Source organism: Engraulis encrasicolus, chromosome 16, assembly GCF_034702125.1.
Source record: "Engraulis encrasicolus isolate BLACKSEA-1 chromosome 16, IST_EnEncr_1.0, whole genome shotgun sequence".
In the NCBI taxonomy this organism is placed as follows: domain Eukaryota; kingdom Metazoa; phylum Chordata; class Actinopteri; order Clupeiformes; family Engraulidae; genus Engraulis; species Engraulis encrasicolus.
Window position 1 is genome coordinate 16,177,424 of NC_085872.1, and position 22,821 is coordinate 16,200,244.

Genomic DNA, 22,821 nt, shown 5'->3' on the forward strand with positions numbered 1-22,821 from the left:
ATTAAGAATGCTTAATGCACAGGGGTGTAACATTCTCCTAAGCACCTGAGCTCACTTGAAATAGACCCAGAAGACATGGGAAAGTGTCCTTTGCTTACAGAAGTCAGCAGAAGTTGTAGAAGTCCATTCTTTTTGACAATAATAGAGCATTGCACATCCTGTGCTACAGTGAAAATGGACCATCCAACTTGTGTTAGTGCTAACTTCAAAAGTCAGCCTCCATGATGGCATGCGGGTGCAGTAGTGCATTGGTTAAGATGTTCTCACTCATCTGTAGAGTTAAATACAGTGCTGAATGGTATAAATGGGTTTTAAACAACATGCAAAGCCACTCATGCATTATATTTTGAAGGGAGATCTTCGATTACTGCCATATAATAAGGTCAAATTGCATTCTCTACTATGTTTTAACAGTTGGCTCCATTTATAAGGACCAACAGGTGATAAAATGGTGGGTTTTTGTTCAAGACCTGTCACACTGTAAGCACTACAGAAAGGAAAACATTGCAAAACATGACAAGGAATACACCCACCATTTAAGCTGGTGAAATCATGTCCAAGATAGGAATTAACACAGTTTTTTATATAAAATCATCTCATTGGTTAATGTATTTAACTGTTAAGTGTTGTCTTTTGTTTTGTTTTTAGTCTTCCTCGACATTTGCTGCCATTTATTGTCCCCGTCCCAACTCTTTTGAGACGTGTTGGATTTATCAAATTAGAAATGAGTACATATGTCCCCCAAAACAATATTTTTTCTCGGTTTTAACACTTAATATGTTGTCTTTTCACTATTCTCCATCTAATGAATAGATTGAATGTTTTGAAAATGATAGAATTTTGATTTTATTCACTGTTTACCAAACGTCCCAACTTCATCGGAGTTGGGGTTTGTAGTATCGAATCACCATCACCATCCCCCTCAACCTGACCTGGGGCTAGAGAACAGATGGGCTTGAAGTTCAGATATACTTTATTTATTTTCTTAAGGTGTGACAAATCTGTCAACAACTTTGGGCACAAAAACAAATAAAACAAAAATAAACTACCCAACTTAAATTACCGCGCGCTATACATCTATATACACTGTTCCCATTTAAGTGCTTTCAATGTGTACAAGACAAAGCATGGGTACAAGGCAAACACAAGGGCATGATGCAGGAACTTGGGAAGAATTGTGCACTAAATGAACATAACAGATCATCTGTTGTGAGGGTTCAACATGCCAAATAGTCCAAACTTGAGTCTAGGAAATCTAGGAAGTGTGTAAGTCTAAGATAAGGTTCTTAAGTATGGCTTTTTACTGTTTTCTACAATCCAGGGCAGAGCAAATACAAAACAACACTGACACTTTATTTTAAGGCTTATATGTTAGCCACTCATACATGCCTAACTGTTTGTATAATTGACTTATTTGACATGTGTTAAGTCAATCATTTGCTAGGCGTGTATTCACAAATTTCTTGTTCACATCCAATAAGCCAATAAGGCCTTTATTACTGATATATTCATAATGAGCAGTCATTAAGCATGTATTTGTGGTCAACATGTGAACCTTATTCTAAAGTGTTACCAAACCAACATACCAGTATTTATGCAAGATGGTTATTTAAAAAAAAAGTTTGTTGAAAAAGAAAACATCATACTTAATAAGATACAGACTGCTTTTGTAGATCAATGGAAAATTAAATGAAAGGTGGCAACACCTGAACTGCCCAATATTCCCTCACATTGATATGAATCAGGGCCGTAAATTAACTTTTCACCACCGACCAATATGGCTAATAGAAGTTAATCTTACTAGCCAAACACTCACTAATGGCTCAAAGTGGCTAGTAAGTTGGTCTTTTCAACCAGCCAAACTACCAGCATTTGGACGATTGGCTGGTGTTAATTTAGAGCCCTGATATGCATGATGAAACTAGAAGGTATTTATTTTATACCACCAACAGCTTCAATAGGCATCTGACTCGTCAAATCCCTGAGTCTTCAATAAAATCATCAATCATAAGTTCTTCCAAAAGATCTACTGTCATAAGTCCTGTTTCTTTGTGCGTACATTTACCATCTACTACTACGGTATACTCTTCACAAAATATGCAGTGACGCCCAGAGCCATTCAGATGCTGAAGACCTGACCTACAATAAAAGCAGCATTTCCCACATGTTCAAGAGAACGATAATCATCCACTTAAACACGCACTTACAGTTTCACCTCAACAAAAGTGCTAGAACGCATTCCTTTGCAACTCTTCTTAATGGACTAATCTCTCCACCTACACATATCTGAAAGGCCACCCATTAAAATAAAAATAACAGTACACACATACTGAACAGCAAATGTGGAGACTGGAGAATGACAGATATTGCAATAGATGGCATGATTAAAAAAAACTGTATGATGCCGGCCTTTTCATGTGATCTGCAGGCTCGTCGTGTGCAAGCTTTCTTTTGGCCGAAGAACATCTGAAATAGTCCAGGTCAGAGGAACAGCATGGATAGCAGGTAGTGACACAGCACAAGTAGTCACAGGAAACTCCTGGCAATAAGACTAAACGGACTGATATTTTCCAGGCTCTATCCATCCAAGTGAAGCACTCAGACTCTTCTGGTGCTGCCAAGGAGCAAGGAGCAAAGTGACAAGAGGTGTAGCCAGAACACAAGGGCGAGCAAAAATCAAGGAGAGACTAGTTCTCGTTCTCTAGTACATTCACGACTCCTGCATCAATGAGCCACCTCTCATTGGAGCTTATTTGGTCTCCAAGGCCTTTCCTTCCACGACCAGCTGAATCTCTTTGGCGTCCAGGGTCTCGTACTGGAGCAGAGCCTCAGCCAGGTTCTTATGCTCCTTGGTCCGGCTCTTCAGAAGTGCCTTGGCCCTCTCATAAGAGTCCTATGGGGACCAAATGGATCAGTTGGACTCAGTTGAATTGGTTGAACTTGTGTTGTGTTTGTGGTTTTTTCCCCCCAATATTAAATCAAAATTAAGGCGCTTTGCCCTACAGTTAGGAAGCAGATATATCCTTCATTCATACTAGTGTCGAATTGCCCCACCCACCAAGCTGAGCTACAAACCTCTCCCAGTTCAGGAGTTTGGATGGGGGCTATGTTAACAACTTATGGCCTCCACACATTGGCTCCGACAGCACTGCGGAGCACTTTCGCTTCTGACACATTTCTGACCCCCAAACACAATTTCACACGAACATAGCATGGATAGTCAATGGACGGCTCCGACAAAATAGAACTCGGTTCTTATCGCCTGCCGACATCCGCGAATGTCTGCGGACATCGGCGCCGGTGTGCAGGGTTGTAATGACAACAATGCAATCGAACTTTGGCGGAGCAGTGCGCCACACTTTGTCGGAGCCAATGTGCGGAGGCCCTTACTGGTAGCTCATTTCAACAGAGCACCTCCAACTGCAAGCTACTTAATGTGGTTATAGTCACTTACCCTTAGGAGCACCCTGACTTCCTTCTCAATGGCTGCTTGCGTTTCTGGACTCTGCTTCGTCTGGTCTGCGTAGGTCATGACACCCAGCTATAGATACACATCCAATGCAAAAGTATTAGGAAGACTATTAATTTGTGAACACATCATCATAGTAAGCCTTAATGAATATTACTGGAGTTGTTACAGGCATGAATAAAACTGCAGCACACACAACGTATGTGATAGCTATGCAAAAGTGTATGGGTACATGGTGTTCATAGATAAGAGTTATTTTATGAGAACATGAAACTCATGCCCAAGAATTACCCCACAAGTGGATGGATGACTTCCTTACCTTTTCACTCATGCCAAATCGGGTCACCATCATTCTCGCTATCTTGGTTGCACTGTCAAAGTCACTTGATGCACCTTGAGGAGGGAAATACATATCCCATAAGGCAAAAACACTTAAAAGGCACACTGTGCAGGAAATGGTCAAAAAAGGTACTGCAACTATGCTGCTCATTGATTTGATCTTTTCATGAAAGTTTACTAAGTAATAAACTAATATTTTCTTGTATGGCCTAAATACCGTCTTTTTTGCAACTAAAAATGGCTATTTTTGGACATTCAAAATGGCGGACCATGGAGAAGATCCCCCTTTTCAGGTATGCAGGGTTCTTGCAGGATTCAGTTTCATACAGTATGAAAAGTGCAATATTTACAGTCATAATGAATACTTAGAATTTGATGGTGGTGGTAAGTATTCAAGAAAAAGGTAACATTAGTGAATGGGTAGCATGAATTCTGGAAATAAACAATTAAAAATCTTACACAGTGTACCTTTAAACCTTAATCATTTACTGGGATGAATCACAGTGTTTTAGCTTTGCAACCTGAGGTAACATTACCATTAACCCTAAATTCTAGCAATATTCAACCAACAGTTGCACATGTTGAAGGACATGAAATGTTAACATGAAGTGATCAGGACTGAATAGTTCTCTACAAAAAAACCTAACCCTTCTTTGCATCTGCACTTGTTGTTCTGTACATTTCCTGTGCACTTTGTATCTGCTAGTGATGCTGGCTATGATTATGTCCTCCTTTGTTAGTCGCTTTGGTTATAAAGCGTCTGCCAAATGCAATGTAATAATGTACATAACAATTTACATAATGTAATGTAATGAATAGGTGGCTGACCCGTGGTGATGTTCTCTGCCCCAAAGATGAGCTCCTCGGCCACACGTCCCCCCATGCTGACGTCCATCTGGGCCAGCAACTGGGATCGAGTCTCACTCCAGCGGTCATTCTCCGGCAGCATGGACACCTTCAGTAGGCAGAAGACTCATTAGAACAGTGGTTCTCTTTTTTGAACAAACGCCCCCTTGACCTCATGACAACGCTTAGTATTTCCCCTTAGTATTAAAAAATTAAATGTACAAATGCCTCCCTATGTCAACTAAGCACCGCCCCCCTCTCAGCTGTATCCCTCTCAACGCTCCCCTAGAGCTCCCCACCGCCCCCGTTGAGAAACACTACCTCAGAACTTGTAAGCGCAAATAAACAGTAACTGCACATGACAGTGTAGTGAAGCTCCGAGCCTGAATTTTTCACGGTCCCTCATGAATTCTATTTGGAGACACCATGTACAGTAGTCAATCATGCAGGAAAACAAAAATACTACTAAAAGATGGGCATGGCATGGGCATGGGCTGGGGATCGAGGGGAGGAAACAACAAAACAAACAATCTGATGTCAATCAGATAAAAACAGATCGAGATTCTTTGTAGAGGTTGCCAAAGGTAATCAAAATATAGCTTCTGTGTCCATACCAAGCGCTCAATGTTTTTCCTGTCCCACTTTTCATTGTCCTGCCCAAATTAAGTTGAACCCTCTCACCCAACTCGCTTCCTGTCACCATCTTCACTGTATCATCATATATAAAGTCAAAAAGACCAAAAACATATCTTTAAAAAAAAAAGAAAAGAAAGAATGTGTACTATAATTAAGGCTGTAACGATATTGCATCGAACCGAGGGATCGCGGTACGCAGACCCACGAACCCCTATCGCGAAGCTTCCTCACAGAATCGCGATGTGCCCTTTTAAAGCTGTTACCCTCAGTGTAGAACACAACAGGCAACACACAGGCAAGAGTTCGCATATGCGCTTAAAAAGACCAGTAGGAAAAGGGCGCACACGTTCGAGTAACAGTTCCATTCACCCCTTTCTCATATAACATGCTCCTTCCAACCAGCACGTTGTTGTTATCCATTGCCTCAGCAACCTCCGTGAGACGAAAAACTTGGGCAAACATCGGAAGGTGAAGGACAAATGAACAACAGACCAAGAAGGCTTTTATAAACGTGTCAAGATTTTTGTTTTATTCATGCATGCGCGATGTATTGCGAGCAGTGTTAATTTTGACAGGAATTTTTAATTTAGTTTTAGTTTTAGTCTCTTGACGAAAATTTAATTTTAGTTTTAGTCACAATTTAGTCATCTAAATCATTTTTGTTTTAGTCTAATTTTAGTCGACTAAAATTCATACAATTTTAGTCGACGAAATCTAAAATAATTTTAGTCAACTAAAATATTACATTGATTTCCTCTTGTCTACACTTCTCTATAAAATTGTCAAACTAAAATACCATTTGGGGAAATCAATGATTAAAATGACATATTGTAGGCTAATAATAAAATATTGTCAAAAACTGCCAGAGCGTCTTATAAGCCAGTGCCTCTAATGTGTAAAAAAAAAAGAATGGCCGCAATTGCAAACACTCATCAATCTCTGTCGATATTTTAGAACGACTTTGGGGGGAAACGGGACTGTGCACGTTATGAAAAAATACTTGTGGGTAGCCTATACAGTACCAGTAGGCCTAATCAAGAATGTCGCGGGGTACAGTAGCCTACTGTATGCAAGCGTTACAAAGGCACGACACCACCTGTTGGAAGACGTCTCTCTCTCTCTCTCTCTCTCTCTCTCTCTCTCTCTCTCTCTCTCTCTCTCTCTCTCTCTCTCTCTCTCTCTCTCTCTCTCTCTCTCTCTCTCTCTCTCTCTCTCGGCTATTGCAAGCTGTTGCATATTAGTTGCTTGATGCAAAGTTGTGATGGCACACGCGCTCTCGTTGACATGGTTGTGTCCATGGTTGCATGCATTCGCAGGACGTTATTGCAATAACTGCATATAACGGTCCCCAAATAACGCACGTGAAAGCGTGGAAGGTTCACTTCCTATTTCAGTGTCCTTGACTGAAACAAGTCGCAAAACTCCACACTTCCGAATCACTTGCGATCGGCACTGAAGTGATTCTTATCAGAAGGCTTGTGCCTACGCATAGACCCTTAAATTACAAACATTAGCGAACATTGAAAAAAGATCAGACAACGACCGTCGGGTAGCAGGTTCATGAAGGGAGTGGAGAAGTTCCGAAAAAATGCATTGTTAGAGAAAGATGTTTGCTATGTGCGACAGCACCACCACTATTTCATGACTGCATAAACTTCTTCGTCATGGATAAATGGGCAACAATATTTTTTCCAGCCAGGATTGCACTGAAAAGTAGGCTACTGCTGTTACTGCTGCACCGACGCAGCCTGTCACTGTGCCTGCTGCGTGTCTGTGTGTGTGTGAGGGAGGGGAGGAGGAGGAGACGCGGAGCAGATGAGGGTCGCGACAGTTGCGAAATAGCAGGCAATTCTTTTCCAATGTTTCAGTGACAGGTTATATTCCAATTATATAAAATGCTTCCTATTGGTTTTCGTCTCCGGTTGTATTGTAGTCATATTTTTATTTTTTTGACGAAAATATAAATCAATATTGTTATATTTTTCGTACAAACGCACGCTGTTTTTTTCGTCATCGTTTTATTGTCGTCAGGGGAAAAACAATCGTTAACGATAATTATGACGAAAATATTTCGTCACGAAATTAACACTGATTGCGAGTGGAGTTTGACGTTGGAGCAGAGAGAGAGAGAAAGAGAGAGAGAGCGCGAGAGAGAGAGCGCACGAGATGCTCCGCCTGCCTATAAACCAGCCTGGAATCGCTTGTAGGGAGGTGCCCGAAGTCGGACGAACGTTGAGGCAGAATATTAGGCAGCATTATTTCTTCCCACATTAATGTTAGGCTATATTGTAAAATTACCGCCTGCATAAGCAGAAATCATGCTCCATTTCAGCCTCTGCATTCATTCTCGCTCTTGATAAAATGTCAAACCACAAAACGAAACGAAAAACGTGCACGTTACGTAGCAGTGAGAACTAAGTGAGGTTCATTTCGAGGTTTGATTGTAGGCGGGCACGCGCTGCTGCACGATCAAAAAGAGCTACGGAAATATTTAACTTAATCAAAATTAAGTGTTGCATTTCTTTGAGTAGGCCTAACCTAACTTAATACAACATGTTTCCTGACGATATATGGCCTGTGTTGTTTTAATGTTTGGATATTAATTGGATAGGCTATGTTTGATAAAGTAAGACAGCTGCCAATGACCATACACCCTGACCCCCCCCCTCCTCCCCTCTCTCTCTCTCTCTCTCTCTCTCTCTCTCTCTCTCTCTCTCTCTCTCTCTCTCTCTCTCTCTCTCTCTCTCTCTCTCTCTCTCTCTCTCTCTCTCTCTTTCTCTCTCTCTCTCTCCTCTCTCTCTCTCTCTCTCTCTCTCTCTCATTCTCTCTCTCTCTCTCTCTCTCTCTCTCTCTCTCTCTCAACATATGATCTTAGCCTATTTATAAGCCCTTTTCCTTGGTGAACTAATATCCCTTATTTCTCTGTGTTGTGTTTTGATGTCAACACCTGGGAACAGGTTGCAGTGGTAGCCTATATCTGCAACATTATTCAGCCTTGTAGACCTACAAAATTAATGCAGGCAGGTAAATGCAAAAAGATATTAATTACAAAGTATATATATAATTTATTTTCTTCTTCTTATTTTTTTTTTTTCTTTTTTTTTTCTTTTTTTTGGGTGAAATCGTGGGGCATATCGAACCGTGGGTCATATATCGTGATACAAACCGAATCGTGGGTTGGGTGTATCGTTACAGCCTTAACTATAATGTAATCACGGGGTACTCACATGGCCCAATGTGGGTCCACGCGGCATGATGGTGGCCTTGTTGATGGGCATGGCATCTTTGGTGTAGTATGCTACGATGGCGTGTCCAGACTCATGGTAGGCTGTGATCTGCTTGTTCTTCTCATCTATCACTGCACTCCTCCTCTCTGGACCTGCACAACAGAAGCCGATTGAAAGGAAAATTGGACATAAACAATTATGATGTTAACCAGTGTTTCCCAACTTTTTTTGGTCTTGTGTGCCTCCTCAGCCTGTGTTACCATACCATGAGTACCCCCTAACTCTTGCTCTAAATCTCCTGATATCCCAATACAGTAGTTGTTACCGTATTACATTTTCCATGTACCCCCTGATGTTTGCGCACCTACCCCTAGTGGTACACATACCCCTGGTTGAGAAATGCTGATGTAAACAGAGAGTAATTTGTGATGTAGTAGTAACCATAACTAGGTTTGTGGGTGTGTTCTGACTGTCACGCCAACGAGCCTGGCTCTTTGGTGTAGCGGTCAGAGCCCCAGTTTACTACCCGATAAGGTTCGGGTTCGAGTCCCGGCTGGGCAACTCTACTCCCCTTCGCTCCATAACTAATTACCAGAATACCACAGGGGGCATTGCTGTACACCTGACACTGTAGTTGGTGCCGGTTCTACACCTGTAACATACCCATGAGGATTTTGTCCTTAGCGAACTCCAGCTCCTTCATGGTGACCATGTCTTTGCCATCCACAGCTGCCTTCAGAGCCGACTGGTTCACCAGGTTCTCCAGATCTGCCCCCGAGAACCCCACCGTTCCCCTGGCGATGACCTCCGCCTCCACAGCTGCAGACAGCACATGCAAGTTAGCCTCAAATATTTACATTAAAGGTGACAGATTAAACCCCTTCAAACAGAAGTTTGAATTGGTCTATGGGCTATACAGAACATGTCCATGAAGTTATTTATTCCACACAACCAAAACACAGAAGTTTCGCCAGCTTGCTATCTTGTCAGCGCCAGTCACTTCTACATTGCGTCATTCTGCTGTAAGCTGGTGCTTGCCACGCACCGTCTGGGTCGCAGCCAGCAATCAAGAAGTCTAGCTGCTACAACTAGCAAGCAATTACAGCCTACCGTTACAACATGCCGTTGTTCCTTTTAAGGCAACAACAACAAAAATACAGGTCCTTCTCAAATAATTAGCATATTGTGTTAAAGTTCATTTTTTCCCCATAATGTAATGATAAAAAATAAACTTTCATATGTTTTACATTCATTATATCAAATATTTTAGGTCTTGTTTTCTTCAGGTCTTGTTTTGTTTTAATATTGATGATTTTGGCATACAGCTTACAGCAGAATGGCGCAATGTAGAAGTGACTGGCGCCGACAAGATAGCAAGCTGGCGAAACTTCTGTGTTTTGGTTGTGTGGAATAAATAACTTCATGGACATGTTCTGTATAGCCCATATTTCAGTTGGTGTGCAATGAATGTAAAACATGTGAAAGTTTATTTGTTATCATTACATTATGGGGAAAAAATGAACTTTAACACAATATGCTAATTATTTGAGAAGGACCTGTAAATACATACCTTCATCGACTTTGATCTTCCTGAGGTACCATTTCAGAATCTCAGTGCGTCCCTTCACGTCTGGCCGAGGCACAGTGACCTGCATGTCGAAACGCCCTGGCCTTATCAGGGCACTGTTGAGGAGGGAAAGGAGGGGAACACGTGGGGCATTACCTTAAGCCAACATTTTGTGAATAAATTGGCAAGAGTCGGTGGACCGCCAGCTTACTCAGATGTGAGCCACAAAAGAAACTTACGTGTCTAAAGCTTCTGGGAAGTTGGTCGCTCCAATGATTATTACACCCTCATTTGGTTTAAACCTGATAACATGCAAAAACATGCAAAACACACCTCAGTTAGTCGAAGCCAGATTAACAAGAAACAAAGACCAAGATGTGTTTCTTTTCCTGACTGAAACCTGTGCACCATTAAGTGAGGATTTTCCTCTCAGGTCTCACTTCAAAAGCTTACCCGTCCATCTCGGCCAGGAGCTGGTTGATGGTCTGCCTGGAGTAGGGGTGCATGGGTGATTCGATTCTCTTCCCCCCGACACTGTCCAGCTCATCGATGAAGATCACACATGGGGCATTGTTCTTGGCCTCCCCTGGTGGCACATATGCGCACACAGATTAGCAATTTCAGATTAAATACCCTATATTACCAAAAGTATTCACTAAACTGCCCACACATACACACACACACAGGGCTGAAACACTCACTAAACAGGTTCCTGATGCGGCTGGCTCCGACACCCACAAACATCTCATCGAACTCAGATCCAGAGGCGTAGTAGAAGGGAACATCCGCCTCCCCCGCCACAGCCCGAGCCAGCAGGGTTTTCCCTGTGCCTGGGGGCCCCACCAGCAAAATTCCTGCACAGCAAATAAAAAGCATAAAACAACAATCTCAAGAGAGAAAGCATGATGATAAAACTAAGGGTCTCAGCATGCTTGCTGTAGGATACGCGTGCACGATTCGTTCAAGAACGCGCTAACATGCGTATTTAATGTCAATTTTGCGCGCGTCCCATCATAAATACGTTAAGTAAGTAAGACCACAAAAAGTAAAAAGATAAAATAAAAAGATATTCAGGCTTACCTTTGGGCAGCTTCCCCCCGAGGACGGTGAACTTCTGTGGACTCCTCAAGAACTCCACCACCTCCTGCAGCTCGTTCTTCGCCTCCTCCACTCCTTTCACGTGCTCGAAGGTCACGTTCTTCATTTGAACAGGGTCCACAGCTGAGTCCAGGCCTGATGTGGTTCGGAATCGCACTGTCCAGAATGGTTAGATTAAAGTTCACACTCAAACACCACTCGGGGGAACACCACATGCGGGGGTCGCATGCAGAGGACAACATAAGCAGAAATGCAAAACACCAGGCATACATAATTAGTGTGTGTGCAGGTTGCACTATGCTGAAACATGCATCAATTAGCATCAAACCAGGTACTAGACTAGTGTTTCTCAACGGGGGCTGTACCACCCCCCAGGGGGCGTTGGGGAGCGCTAGGGTGGCGTTGAGAAGGATAAAGCTGAGAGGGGGCGGTGCTTAATTGCCATTGGGGGGCATTAGTCTGTTTAATTTTTTAATAGTAAGCTGCCGTTGTCAGGCTTATGATGGGGTCAACGGGGAGAACCACTGTACTAGACCATAATAGGCAGGGCATGTTACCTGACAGAAAAGGTGTCTTGGAGAGTCCATAGAGGCCCACCAACAAGAGTACAAGAAGGATCAGCCGAGTTCGTCTCAATGCCTCTGTCGATGAATTGCACACAGAAGACACAACAGCAAATTAATGATGCACTAAGTGTAAATTTAACAGCACACAAAATTGCACAGAAACATAAAAATGTGATATGCTGTAACACACCAACAAAGCCTATGCGGCTTACTTTATACACCCACCCACCACACTAGCAAACACTTCATAACAGCATAAGAGTCACACCTTGTGTGCGCTGAGAAAGTGCTTGCGCTTTCAGGAAACCTTCTGCAAAACCGGTCTTAAAAGCATCATGTTGTCCGGTGGGAATGTTCTTTGTTTTCAGCAGCTTGTCCAGAGTCTCCACCTCTTGCCCCTTGTCCCGTGTCAGAAATCCCTTCAAATAAAGAAACAGACCAAATTTAGGCTACCAGTACTACTTCCAGTACATCCAGAATCGCATGACACTTTAATAATACTAAACTGGGAGTGCTGTCTTCGTAATAACTCTGACTTTAATTTGAAATCGTTCTTTTCCATAACTTGGTTAATGATTACCTTTGCAGTTTGGTAAAATGATTGCTGGCACTGCCACATAGTGTTTATGTGTTATAATAATAATCAGCAAGCACATGTTGTTCAAAATGACCGAGAGCAGTCAAATATTGATTAACCTGTTTTTCACCAACTACTGTGATCCCATTTCAAGCTCATAAAAAATACTGTTAAAAAAGACGCTATATTAGTAAATCTCAATATCAATATTTGGAATCATCTGGTTGTCAACAGCTCCTTTTCAGTATACATTGGCACGCACCTTCATAAAAGATGGAGTGAAGCCTTCGGGTTCTACTGGACGCTCAAGACCTTGTAGTCGTCTCGTTTTGGACTTCAAGGTCTTAAAGCCACGACTCTGGTGCCATACTTAGAAAGGACACAGACAGCTTGTTATGGCTTCCATCAAGCTTCAAGTACAAATAACGGTGAAATGGCTTGTGATAATTGCTGAAGATTTGAGTACAAATCAAAAAATAAACAAACCAAGTTAATCATGACTGCACATAAAGATGAATAATAATGAGTAGCTTACATGGCCAAAGCTGCATATCTTCACTTAAAGACTGGAGCGGAGAGTGACTTTGTCTGCACAAGATTGGGGAAGCTCCACCAGGAATATGTCGGCCAGAAAACCCTGCCAGAAACACACATCATATACAGAATGATATCAATATAGCCTTAGTTTACACCAAAAGTGTGTGAATGCTGCTTCGTTGAGAGCTAGTAATGCAACCACAGAGCAAAGGAGAACGTCTCGCTTCATTCTCACCATGTTTGTTGTGAAAGAACGACTCTGCTGAGCAATGGGAGGTTTTCCATGGGCTTTTCGCTGGGCTTGGAGGAGACAGTGCGCCCTGCTGGACAATGCTGGGCAACAACCTATCCACCAGTTCCTCAAGTTGCCCAGCACCTAGGTCTGTCAAACCCAGATCATTTGGGGCCCACACAGTCTGAAGCTTGAAAACAGATAATTAGAATAATAAATGAAACAAGAAAGTTGGAAACAGTATCTAGAGACGGTTTTGCATGTTGAAAATCTGCAAGCCAAAATAAGTGCAGTGCAAGCCAAGTTACCTCCGTGGTCTGTAGATCTAATTCTATGACATGCTCTCTTTGAATTCGTCCTGGTGTGTTACTAACCGAACTCTTCAGGGAATGGAAGGCATTGATGAGGTGGCTCAGCTGAACTGTAACCTGAAAGTCAGAAACAAGGCGAGTCATATTTATTATAGGTAGTTCTAGATGTAAGGTTACTTGGCTGACTTCAGCTCGACGTCCAGTATCTTACTACCTTAACCCTTTGGAAAACATGACTTGGATGAAGAAACTTCGCAGACAGTAAAGTGAATCAGAAAGAACAATATTTATTCACGCTGTTGCAACCGATGGGTTGCGGCTTGTTGAGAAGTGCATCTGACCTGCAGTAGAAGAAGCATGGATTGTACCAGAGCCATATGGCACTGGATTGTACACACAGTCGACAACAACAGGGGACAAGCTTGGGTAAACTCCAGTATATGGCACACGGTTCGTCTTATGACAAGGTGATTGAATATCAGTAGAGCTCTAGTTTGAAACTGAAAGTGAACTTCACACGCCGCGTATAACTGTCATCGCCCATGCGAGCTATCGGAAACATAAACAAGAGGCCGTGCAACGACAGGATCACCCAAATTGCTTGCAAGCAAATTATCTCTTTGACTTAAGATGTACATATATGCAAGGGTTGTTTTGGTGGCATCACTGAAAATGACTAGTCAACGACTTATGTTAAGCCGAAATAACAAACCACGAACTGGGGGATATTTGCTTGTGCTAACGCAATAGCTTCCAACAGCAGGCTAATCAACAACACAGAGGCAAGTTATTGACTAGTTTCGTTTACTCCAGTTCCATACCTGTGGTTGCAATGTAGAAGACAGAGAAAACATATCTAGACTATTCAATGCTTGGTTGTGTCTGTGTTGACTCCTTCGTATGTCCTCTACAAGTGTCCTGTTCCAGAATACGGTAGACTTCTGCTGCTGCTGCTTCCAAACACAAGTGCGAACCAGTGCAGTTTAGACGTCATTTCCGGTTACTGAAGCAGCATGATCCACTTTCTTTGCAAAAGGGGCTCAGGCCTCGGTTAAAGGGCTTTTAGTTCTGTCTCTGCCTGGATGTATGCTATGCTATAATGTAAAAACTTTCTTTAGGTGCTGGCTACGGTGAGAAGTCAAATTTTAACATTTTAAAAATACATTCGTGAAGTAGGCCTACATAGGCTTAGGCCTAGTATGTAAAAGCGTGACAATGTTGACCTGCTTATACTAGGGAGGGGTGTTATTTGATGAAAATGTTCAGATTCAACTTTAGCCCAGATTTTCCAATGCTACCATGTCTTAGGAATACATTGATGTAAAAATTTTAAAAATCAAGCCCGAAACCCCCCCTCCTACCCCAGAAATTACTTTTTAACCCCAAAAACGCCTGTTTTTGGGCTAATTGTCTATAGTTCCCAATGTTTTATGAGGTACAGAGTAAAAATATGTCCATGCTGGATCATCTAATGGCATTTCATGTGGCATGCCATGCTGGAGGTGTACTTTGAGCAAAAAAAAGTCAAATGTCAAGGTCATATTCAAGGTCAAAGGTCATCAATATGGTCTTAAATGCCTATTTTCAGCCATTTTTCCATGGTTCCCCATCTTTTATGGAGTGCAGAATAGAAATATGTTCATGCTGGGCTATTGAATGGTATGTCATGTACCATGTCATACTGTAAGTGAGCAGCAAAATGTGTAGTGTCAGTCCTACTTAAGTTCAAAGGTCACGAAAATGGTTTAAAATGCCTATTTTTGATGTTTCAGTGTAGAAAGTGAACTAAGGGCACCTAAATGGCTACTTATGTGGTATGCCAATATTGCACAATGCAATATCTTATTTCTAGGTAATATTGAGGGTTAAAGTAATCAAAATTGCTTAAAAATCATGTGAAATGATCATGGGATATAGCCTATTTGTGCAGATGCACCCACCTACATTCCATGATCAGTTCAGACCCAATCAGACTTTGCTGGAATGACTCAACTACATCATAACAACATTGATATGAGAGTCTTAGATAAGAGATTAAGACTTGGTCATTACAATTTTGAGGACAATAAGGTTATAACATAGGCTCTGTGCAAAGGGGTAAACACATTGTCTCTTTAATGTCACAATGATCAGTGTGGATCACTTTTGTGATATCAGCCTGTCCAGTTAGGAAGCAACACTGTGAGTCCATTTGACTACTGTTGTGCAAATTTAACAAATAATGGGTAGAAATGGTAAAGGTAATATAAACAAGCCCCAAAACAGAGCTATTCTGTAGGTGGTGGCACAGCCTATCTCTCTTTTTCCATCCTTTCTGGCTGTTTTTGGTCACATGCATGTTTTCAATGTCCCACCCCTGGAGTTGGTGTCTATCACCCACTAAATTTCCTCAGCTGTTATTCATCCAAGATACCACATCAATGTGTGCTGTGGCAAGAAGCAGAGTGTCCAGAGCATGGACGAGATGGCAAGAGATATGCCGTTACACCAGGGGACGTATAGGAGACTAGAACGGTTTTAAAACTTAGAAGCGGGATCACCATCTCCTTCCTTGGGACAGGTGGCACAGGAAAAGCACTGCCAGAGCCCTGAAAAATGAGGTTTGCAGGGTACTGATGTGCATGTTTCTGCTCAACTGGTCAGAAATAGTCTTCATGAAGTCTGTTTGAGGGCCTGGTATTCACAAGTGAAGCCTATGCTTACAAAGAGGCAAAGAGCAATTTGCATGAACCAAAAAACATCAAGAAAGGCACATTCACCATTGGTAACATTGATGCTGTTGTTATTCATTTTTCTTCACATGTGAAACTTCAACTATGATGGAAGAGGGTATTGGCCCTGAATAATAAACCCACATTACAATTTTCTAAGCATAGTAGCAACATGTGGATCTGATTTGAAATTGGTGCCATGCACATAAAGTTAACTGATTTATCGTTTTCACTTGGGTCATCCAACTTGCTTGACCTTAGGTCCCTTTTGTTCTTTACACCACATTATTGTGCCACATTAGCAATATTTATGATTAGAAAAGTCAAGAGCTAATCAAAAGTGTGTTAATATTACAGGTTTATTCATTTTCACATTTATTAAAACGGTTAGAAAATAGCACCCCCCATCAATATTTTTTAACCTTTGACCTGTATTATGACCTTGAACCATTGTACTTGCATAGTTCAAAGACCTAAGATCATTAAATGGACCATTATGAACATAATCTATGTGTTGTACTGAGTAAGCAACCCAATGACACAATTTTTTCCTTAAAAATCAATATTTTGTATCCTTTGACCTTTATTATGACCTTGACATTGTACTTGAATATTTCAAAGTACAACTGTGATATGATATGCCACATGTAAGATCATAAAATTGCTAATATGGGAAATAATTAGTGCATTGTACTGGAACAGCAGTTGAAAAACACGTATTTTCCCCTTAAAAATCGATATTTTGTAACCTTTGACCTCTATTATGACCTTGACATTGTACTTATATAGCTCAAAGTTCTACTGTGATATAGCATCACACATTTTAGACTATTAAATGGGAAATCATGAACATACTGATGTGTAGTTCTGGGATAACTGTGGATAAACTGGCAAAATAGGCGAAAATCGCATCTTTTTGGGTGGGAAAAGTAATTTCTGGGGTAGGGGGGGGTTTTTGGAAGATTTTTTCAAAAAAATTACACAGCAGTGTTTCAAACATGTGGTAGCATCAGAAAATCAGGGCTATTGTGATATTTGGTATTTACACCCCCCCTATTATTACACCTTTACAATCGTCATCTCAACCATCAAGACCATCCATATCCATAGGCCATTTCTTTATTTTGCATTCAGAAAGAAGAGAACGTGAGAGCCTGGCCATTGCCCTAGCCTACATCGTCAGTGGTGGTGAAGAGGAGGGTGAGTATGTGGTACAAGGGGCAAGGATAGGCCCTATAACAAGCAAAAGTAGAGAATGACAAGGAAAAGCACATGGTGAAAACGTTCAAGTTCAAGTTCAGTTTATTTTGACCCCAGGGGGAAATAAAGATTGTAGCAGGTATTAAAAACATTCAGGACAGACAACAAATAGGCTAAAAAAAAACAACAACAACATAAAGACAAAGACCACAGGTCACCACAAGACATAAGACTGGGACCCAATACACATAATTAAATAAAAAAAAATAAGAGGATAAAAGTGGAAGGTGAAGAGAAAGGATTGATAGCCTGCTAATAGGCCCTAGTTGTGGACCAACCAACAATTATTCAATGGCCCTGAAATGAGCTGGCCAGGCCCTGCCGTGGCCCAACAGTATAGGGCCCTCGTCTACCATGCGGCTGACCCGGGTTCGATTCCCGGCCCGGGTCCTTTGCTGGCCCTTCCCCATCTCTCTCTATCCCCACTCGCTTCCTGTCACCACCTTCACTGAAAAAAAATACATTTTAAAAAAGAAAGAAAGAAGAAATGAGCTGGCCATGTCTCTACATTGGTGACAGCCAGCATAACGTTTTTAAAAATTAGAGATGGTTAATGCAGTCTGTGAAAAGACAGCCTTCAGGCAGTACTTCAAAACTCTGACATCTGCTTTTCACTATTGTCCTCAGCTGTACCCCTACCTGCAGCATTTTAAACAGACATTTACTGTTATTTACCCGTGTCATCCATCTTATGTTCCTTGTAAATTTCACCACGTCATTACTCCAAACCAGTGACTGCCAGTCCCCCAACTGTGTTCCCTGGAAAACCAAACTGCAGAAACTGTTTATCTCTTGTTTGGGACTAGAGGAAATGACGACTCTTGCAGCGTGGTGTTTGTTTTGTAAAAATGTTGGTGTGGTGTGTTTTATAATGTGTAAAAACAGTTTCCTGCCATTTAGTAATTAGTGGAGGTCTGTCATCGTAGAGAGATGGAGGAGGAAGGCTGTGTGTGAGGTTTTGTTGGCTATATATGAAGAGTTCAGATGCAAAACCCCCTAAGTGCCTTTTCAGAAAATAATCTTAATTCATTTTTATTTAATACAAAGCTATCAAAATTGGATATTTTTTTATTTTATTTATGTATTATCAAGCACATGAATGTAAACCAAACCAACAACGGGGTTCTATAAAAATATAGAAGTGCAGGTCTTCAGAAATGGAGTTAGGGGGTTTTGCATCTGAACTCTTCATATATAGCACTCTCTCCATGGCTCCGATAAAACCAAATTATTTGGAATGATATACATATTATGTTTCACTGGATTGTAGCTAATGAATCCATTTTGCCCATCACTACCTATAACTAATGTTCGGGCATCGAAGCATACCAGTCATCATATTCATCAATTGACACCAGTGTTCCATGGATTTGCTTCCAACTTTATTACAGATCACACACTCTTTACTTCATTCAAACTACAGCTTGGGCAGTCATGGGTGAGCGGTTAGGCTTGTAGCTCAAAGGTTTCCAGTTCGACTCCCGACCCGCCAGGTTGATGGGGGGAATAATCAACCAGTGCTCTCCACCATCCTCCTCCATGACTGAAGTACCCTGAGCATGGTACCGTCCCGCCGCTCTGCTCCCTTGGAGCGCCATTGAGGGCTGCCCCCTTGTACTAGTGAGGCATAAATGCATAAATGCAATGGCGTTGTGTGCAGTGTTCACTTGTGTGCTGTGGAGTTCTGTGTCACAATGACAATGGGAGTTGGAGTTTCCCAATGGGGCTTTCACTTTCACTGTCACTTTCAGCTTGCTGTGCATTCTTGAATCCAATATTAGAGTCCTGTGTTGCCCGGTGCTGGAGGGTTTATCATTTTCAAGGCCATTTTTTCAGGAAAAGTAGGAAACGGGGGTGTCTTGACAAGACATGTCTGATTATAGCAGGACAGGAGATATTGGAACCTTTAACCAGAAGGTTACTTGAGACCCACATTTATAGAATCTGTCTTGGGCAGCTAACAAATAAAGAGAAAGCCCAGGATGGTCTCCACTTCCTGAGGGCACTGACTAACTAGGGTAATGCACACTTGGGTAATGCACATGGGTCATTTCACGTGAAATCAGACACTTTGGGACCCGACCGACCCGGATTTCAATCATACTTGGTGTGCCTTTTTAGTAGCAAGGTAGCACCCCAGAACTGCATTGGTTTGAATCTGACACTAATATTAAGGGAGAAACAGACTAGGAAAGGTTCACATGTGAGGGTAGGACACTATACATTCAGCCTTGAATATATCAGTCAGTGTTAGTCACAAAAAGATGCCTGTGGTGTTATTTGAAAGCTCTTTTCTGGCTCTACATATTACACAATCAGCTTGGAATACAACAACTCTCAGAATATGAATTATGATAAATTGAACAATTAAAAATTGAATATCTAAAAAAACTATATTTTAAAATGGCCAGTTCCTTGTCCAAACGTAGCCGGCAATGTCATTAGCAACACCTCAAATGCTGGTGTTCGGTTCTTTATTCATTTCAGAGAGAATTTGACTCATAAATATGGCATCATACAGACCACTTACTAATAATATGGTAATACCATAGTAGCATCACATGACAAAACAAAACAAAAATGGTCAGTTTCCATGGTCCCAGGTTTCAGAAACTAAGGCAGATGTCCATTTATACACACCAAATGATGATATGTGAATGTTTGAACCTTCTCTGTGTACCTGTGTCATCTTCCCTTTACCGTACTTTAAAGAGATAATCAATGGCTACACTCTCATTTTGTACTCTACCAGTGCATTTGAAGCAGCAGCTGTGTCTTTTGTAGAGAATGTATAAGTACGTCCCGTTGCAGTTGCAGGTTCCACTACCAGAAGCGCATCCTGATGATCCATGACAAGTCTATCTGGTCTGAAGGGAAAAGTGAAGGATGGAGATGGTCCATGAGGATGCAGGAAGTTCAGTTTCACCTCTCCAGTGCTCGGCATACATTCCTCAACACATGCTAGCCACCAGTTGCCATCATATACAGCTACAACATACCCTTTGATGCTTGAAAATGTAACACATTCCTTTACTGAGCTCACTCTTTCAACTCTGCCTTCTCTGAATGCTGAAAATGGCCTAACTTCCACTGTGTCCATTGACAATGGGCAGAAGCTGTGTAGTTTTTGAGTACCTGGAATAGTTCTTGCAGATTCCAACCTTTTCAACAGGTTCTCAGCTTCATGATGGTACATCTCTGTTGTGGCAAACTGGCAATGGATGTTCTTGAGAGAGATGCACCATCATGACGCTGAGAACCTGTTGAAGAGGTTTGAATCTGCAAGAACTATTCCAGGTACTCAAAAACTACACAGCTTCTGCCCATTGTCAATGGACATTAGGCCCTTTTCCGCATTCAGAGAAGGAGTTGAAAGAGTGAGCTCAAGTAAAGGAATGTGTTACATTTTCAAGCACCAAAGGGTATGTTGTAGCTGTATATGATGGCAACTGGTGGCTAGCATGTGTTGAGGATCGATGCCGAGCACTGGAGAGGTGAAACTGAACTTCCTGCATCCTCATGGACCATCTCCAGCCTTCACTTTTCCCTTCAGACCAGATAGACTTGTCATGGATCATCAGGATGTGCTTCTGGTAGTGGAACCTAACTGCAACGGGAAGTACTTATACATTATCTACAAAAGACACAGCTGCTGCTTCAAATGCACTGGTAGAGTACAAAATGAGAGTGTAGCCATTGATTATCTCTTTAAAGTACGGTAAAGGGAAGATGACACAGGTAAACAGAGAAGGAATGTTCAAACATTCACATATCATCATTTGGTGTGTATAAATGGGACATCTGCCTTAGTTTCTGAAACCGGGACCATGGAAACTGACCATTTTTGTTTTGTTTTTGTTTTGTCATGTGATGCTACTATGGTATTACCATATTATTAGTAAGTGGTCTGTATGATGCCATATTTGTGAGTCAAATTCTCTCTGAAATGAATAAAAAACCAAACACCAGCATTTGAGGTGTTGCTAATGACATTGTGTTTGGACAAGGAACTGGCCATTTTAAAATATAGCTTTTTTAGATATTCAATTTTTAATTTTTCAATGTATCATAATTCATATTCTGAGAGTTGTTGTATTCCAAGCTGATTGTGTAATATGTAGAGCCAGAAAAGAGCTTTCAAACAATACCACAGGCATCTTTTTGTGACTAACACTGACTGATATATTAAAGGCTGAATGTATAGTGTCCTACCCTAAAATGTGAACCTTTCCTAGTCTGTTTCTCCCTTAATATTAGTGTCAGATTCAAACCAATGCAGTTCTGGGGTGCTACCTTGCTACTAAAAAGGCACACCAAGTATGATTGAAATCCGGATCGGTCGGGTCCCAAAGCGTCTGATTTCACGTGAAATGACCCACATCAATTTTAGTTATTATGTGCATCAGACATCTTCAAATGTACACTAGGGTTTCTGATGCTAATGAAGATGTCAAAAAATTTTAAAAATTGCGTGGCAAAATCACGTCGTAGATATGGCAAAGCGGCTTCAGTTTCGTATAACATTCACTCAGCACTCAGCACTCAGCCCTCAACAGGATACATTATTACCAAATTTGTAGGGCATGATCTACATAAGACACACAAGCAATGAGAAATAAAAATAAGAAATGGAATTGAGGTGAAAAGTGCATTGGTAAAGATAAAAGTAGGTATTTGATTTTTAAATGTGATGATGTCATCAAATTAGCATAAATTAGCATAAATTAGCAAAAACTAATAATAATGAATTAAGCTAATATTATATTTGGTAAAGTTATGCTAATGTAATGGAATAACTATACCATAAGTAGTACGCAATAAGGAGGGTACACTGATGAGACTCAGATCAATGGTTTTTGGTTAGACGTACCTGTCAGAAAACCGTTGCCATGGCAACAACAAAAATGATAAACCTAATCTTTTGGTATCACACTGTAGCCAACTTCATTTTAGGAAAAGTCACCAAGTTTCGTAGTCATAGCTTAAGTCATTCAGGAGTTATACGATATCAAAGTTGGTGCGGGCACTTTTAGCCCCCGCCCCCCGGTCTGGATAGGGTTAATAATTAGCGGCGCAGAACTGAGTCACTGGTGGGCCCCGCACCCTCGTGGGCCCCTATTTTGAGAACTTTTTTTTAAAAAAAATATTTCTGAAAATATGGGCCCACGAGGGTGCGGGGCCCACCGGGAAATGCCCGCCATGCCAGATGGCCAGTCCAGCCCTGGTGAGGTCCTGATTGGCCTGGAATGGACGTCATCTGTGTCCTTGAATTCTCTGCGGGAAAAATCGCCATGCCCTCTGTTGTCTCTGTTATGTCAACTTTGGTGCAGGAGAAGAAAACCTAGCTTAAGTCTCTTTCAATTGGGTCACCACTGGGTCTACGGGTGGAGTGACTTAATCGATATTGCCAGGGTGATCACAAAAGATTTCCACCTGTTCATGATT

General features: G+C 41.5%; 1 protein-coding gene across 2 annotated transcripts; it reads right to left on the reverse strand.

The window, feature by feature from the left end:
- Positions 1-955: 955 nt before the first annotated feature.
- yme1l1b (YME1-like 1b) lies at positions 956-14,369 on the reverse strand. 2 transcript variants are annotated; one of them, XM_063218878.1, is made up of 18 exons: positions 14,227-14,369; positions 13,403-13,522; positions 13,098-13,284; positions 12,861-12,962; positions 12,588-12,694; positions 12,017-12,167; positions 11,740-11,823; positions 11,165-11,317; positions 10,786-10,938; positions 10,538-10,670; positions 10,324-10,386; positions 10,088-10,200; positions 9,181-9,336; positions 8,518-8,669; positions 4,637-4,763; positions 3,789-3,862; positions 3,455-3,541; positions 956-2,893 (listed from the first exon to the last, which is right to left on the reverse strand). In XM_063218878.1, exons 1-18 carry the CDS (start codon positions 14,257-14,259, stop codon positions 2,750-2,752), a joined length of 2,139 nt encoding a protein of 712 aa, XP_063074948.1. In that variant the 5' UTR covers positions 14,260-14,369; the 3' UTR covers positions 956-2,749. The 2 variants fall into 2 exon arrangements, with proteins under 2 accessions (XP_063074948.1, XP_063074947.1); XM_063218877.1 differs by having other exon boundaries at positions 11,165-11,338.
- Between the last annotated feature and the right edge of the window lie 8,452 nt (positions 14,370-22,821).

Bases quoted from the DNA above. Each gene is read 5' to 3' on its own strand.
- yme1l1b (XM_063218877.1), bottom strand. From the start codon at position 14,259: ATGTTTTCTCTGTCTTCTACATTGCAACCACAG. The intron at 12,168-12,587 runs GTGCGTGCCAAT...CTTTATTTGAAG, and splicing joins TCACTCCATCTTTTATGAAG to GGATTTCTGACACGGGACAA. The intron at 11,824-12,016 runs GTGTGACTCTTA...ATTCATCGACAG, and splicing joins ACTTTCTCAGCGCACACAAG to AGGCATTGAGACGAACTCGG.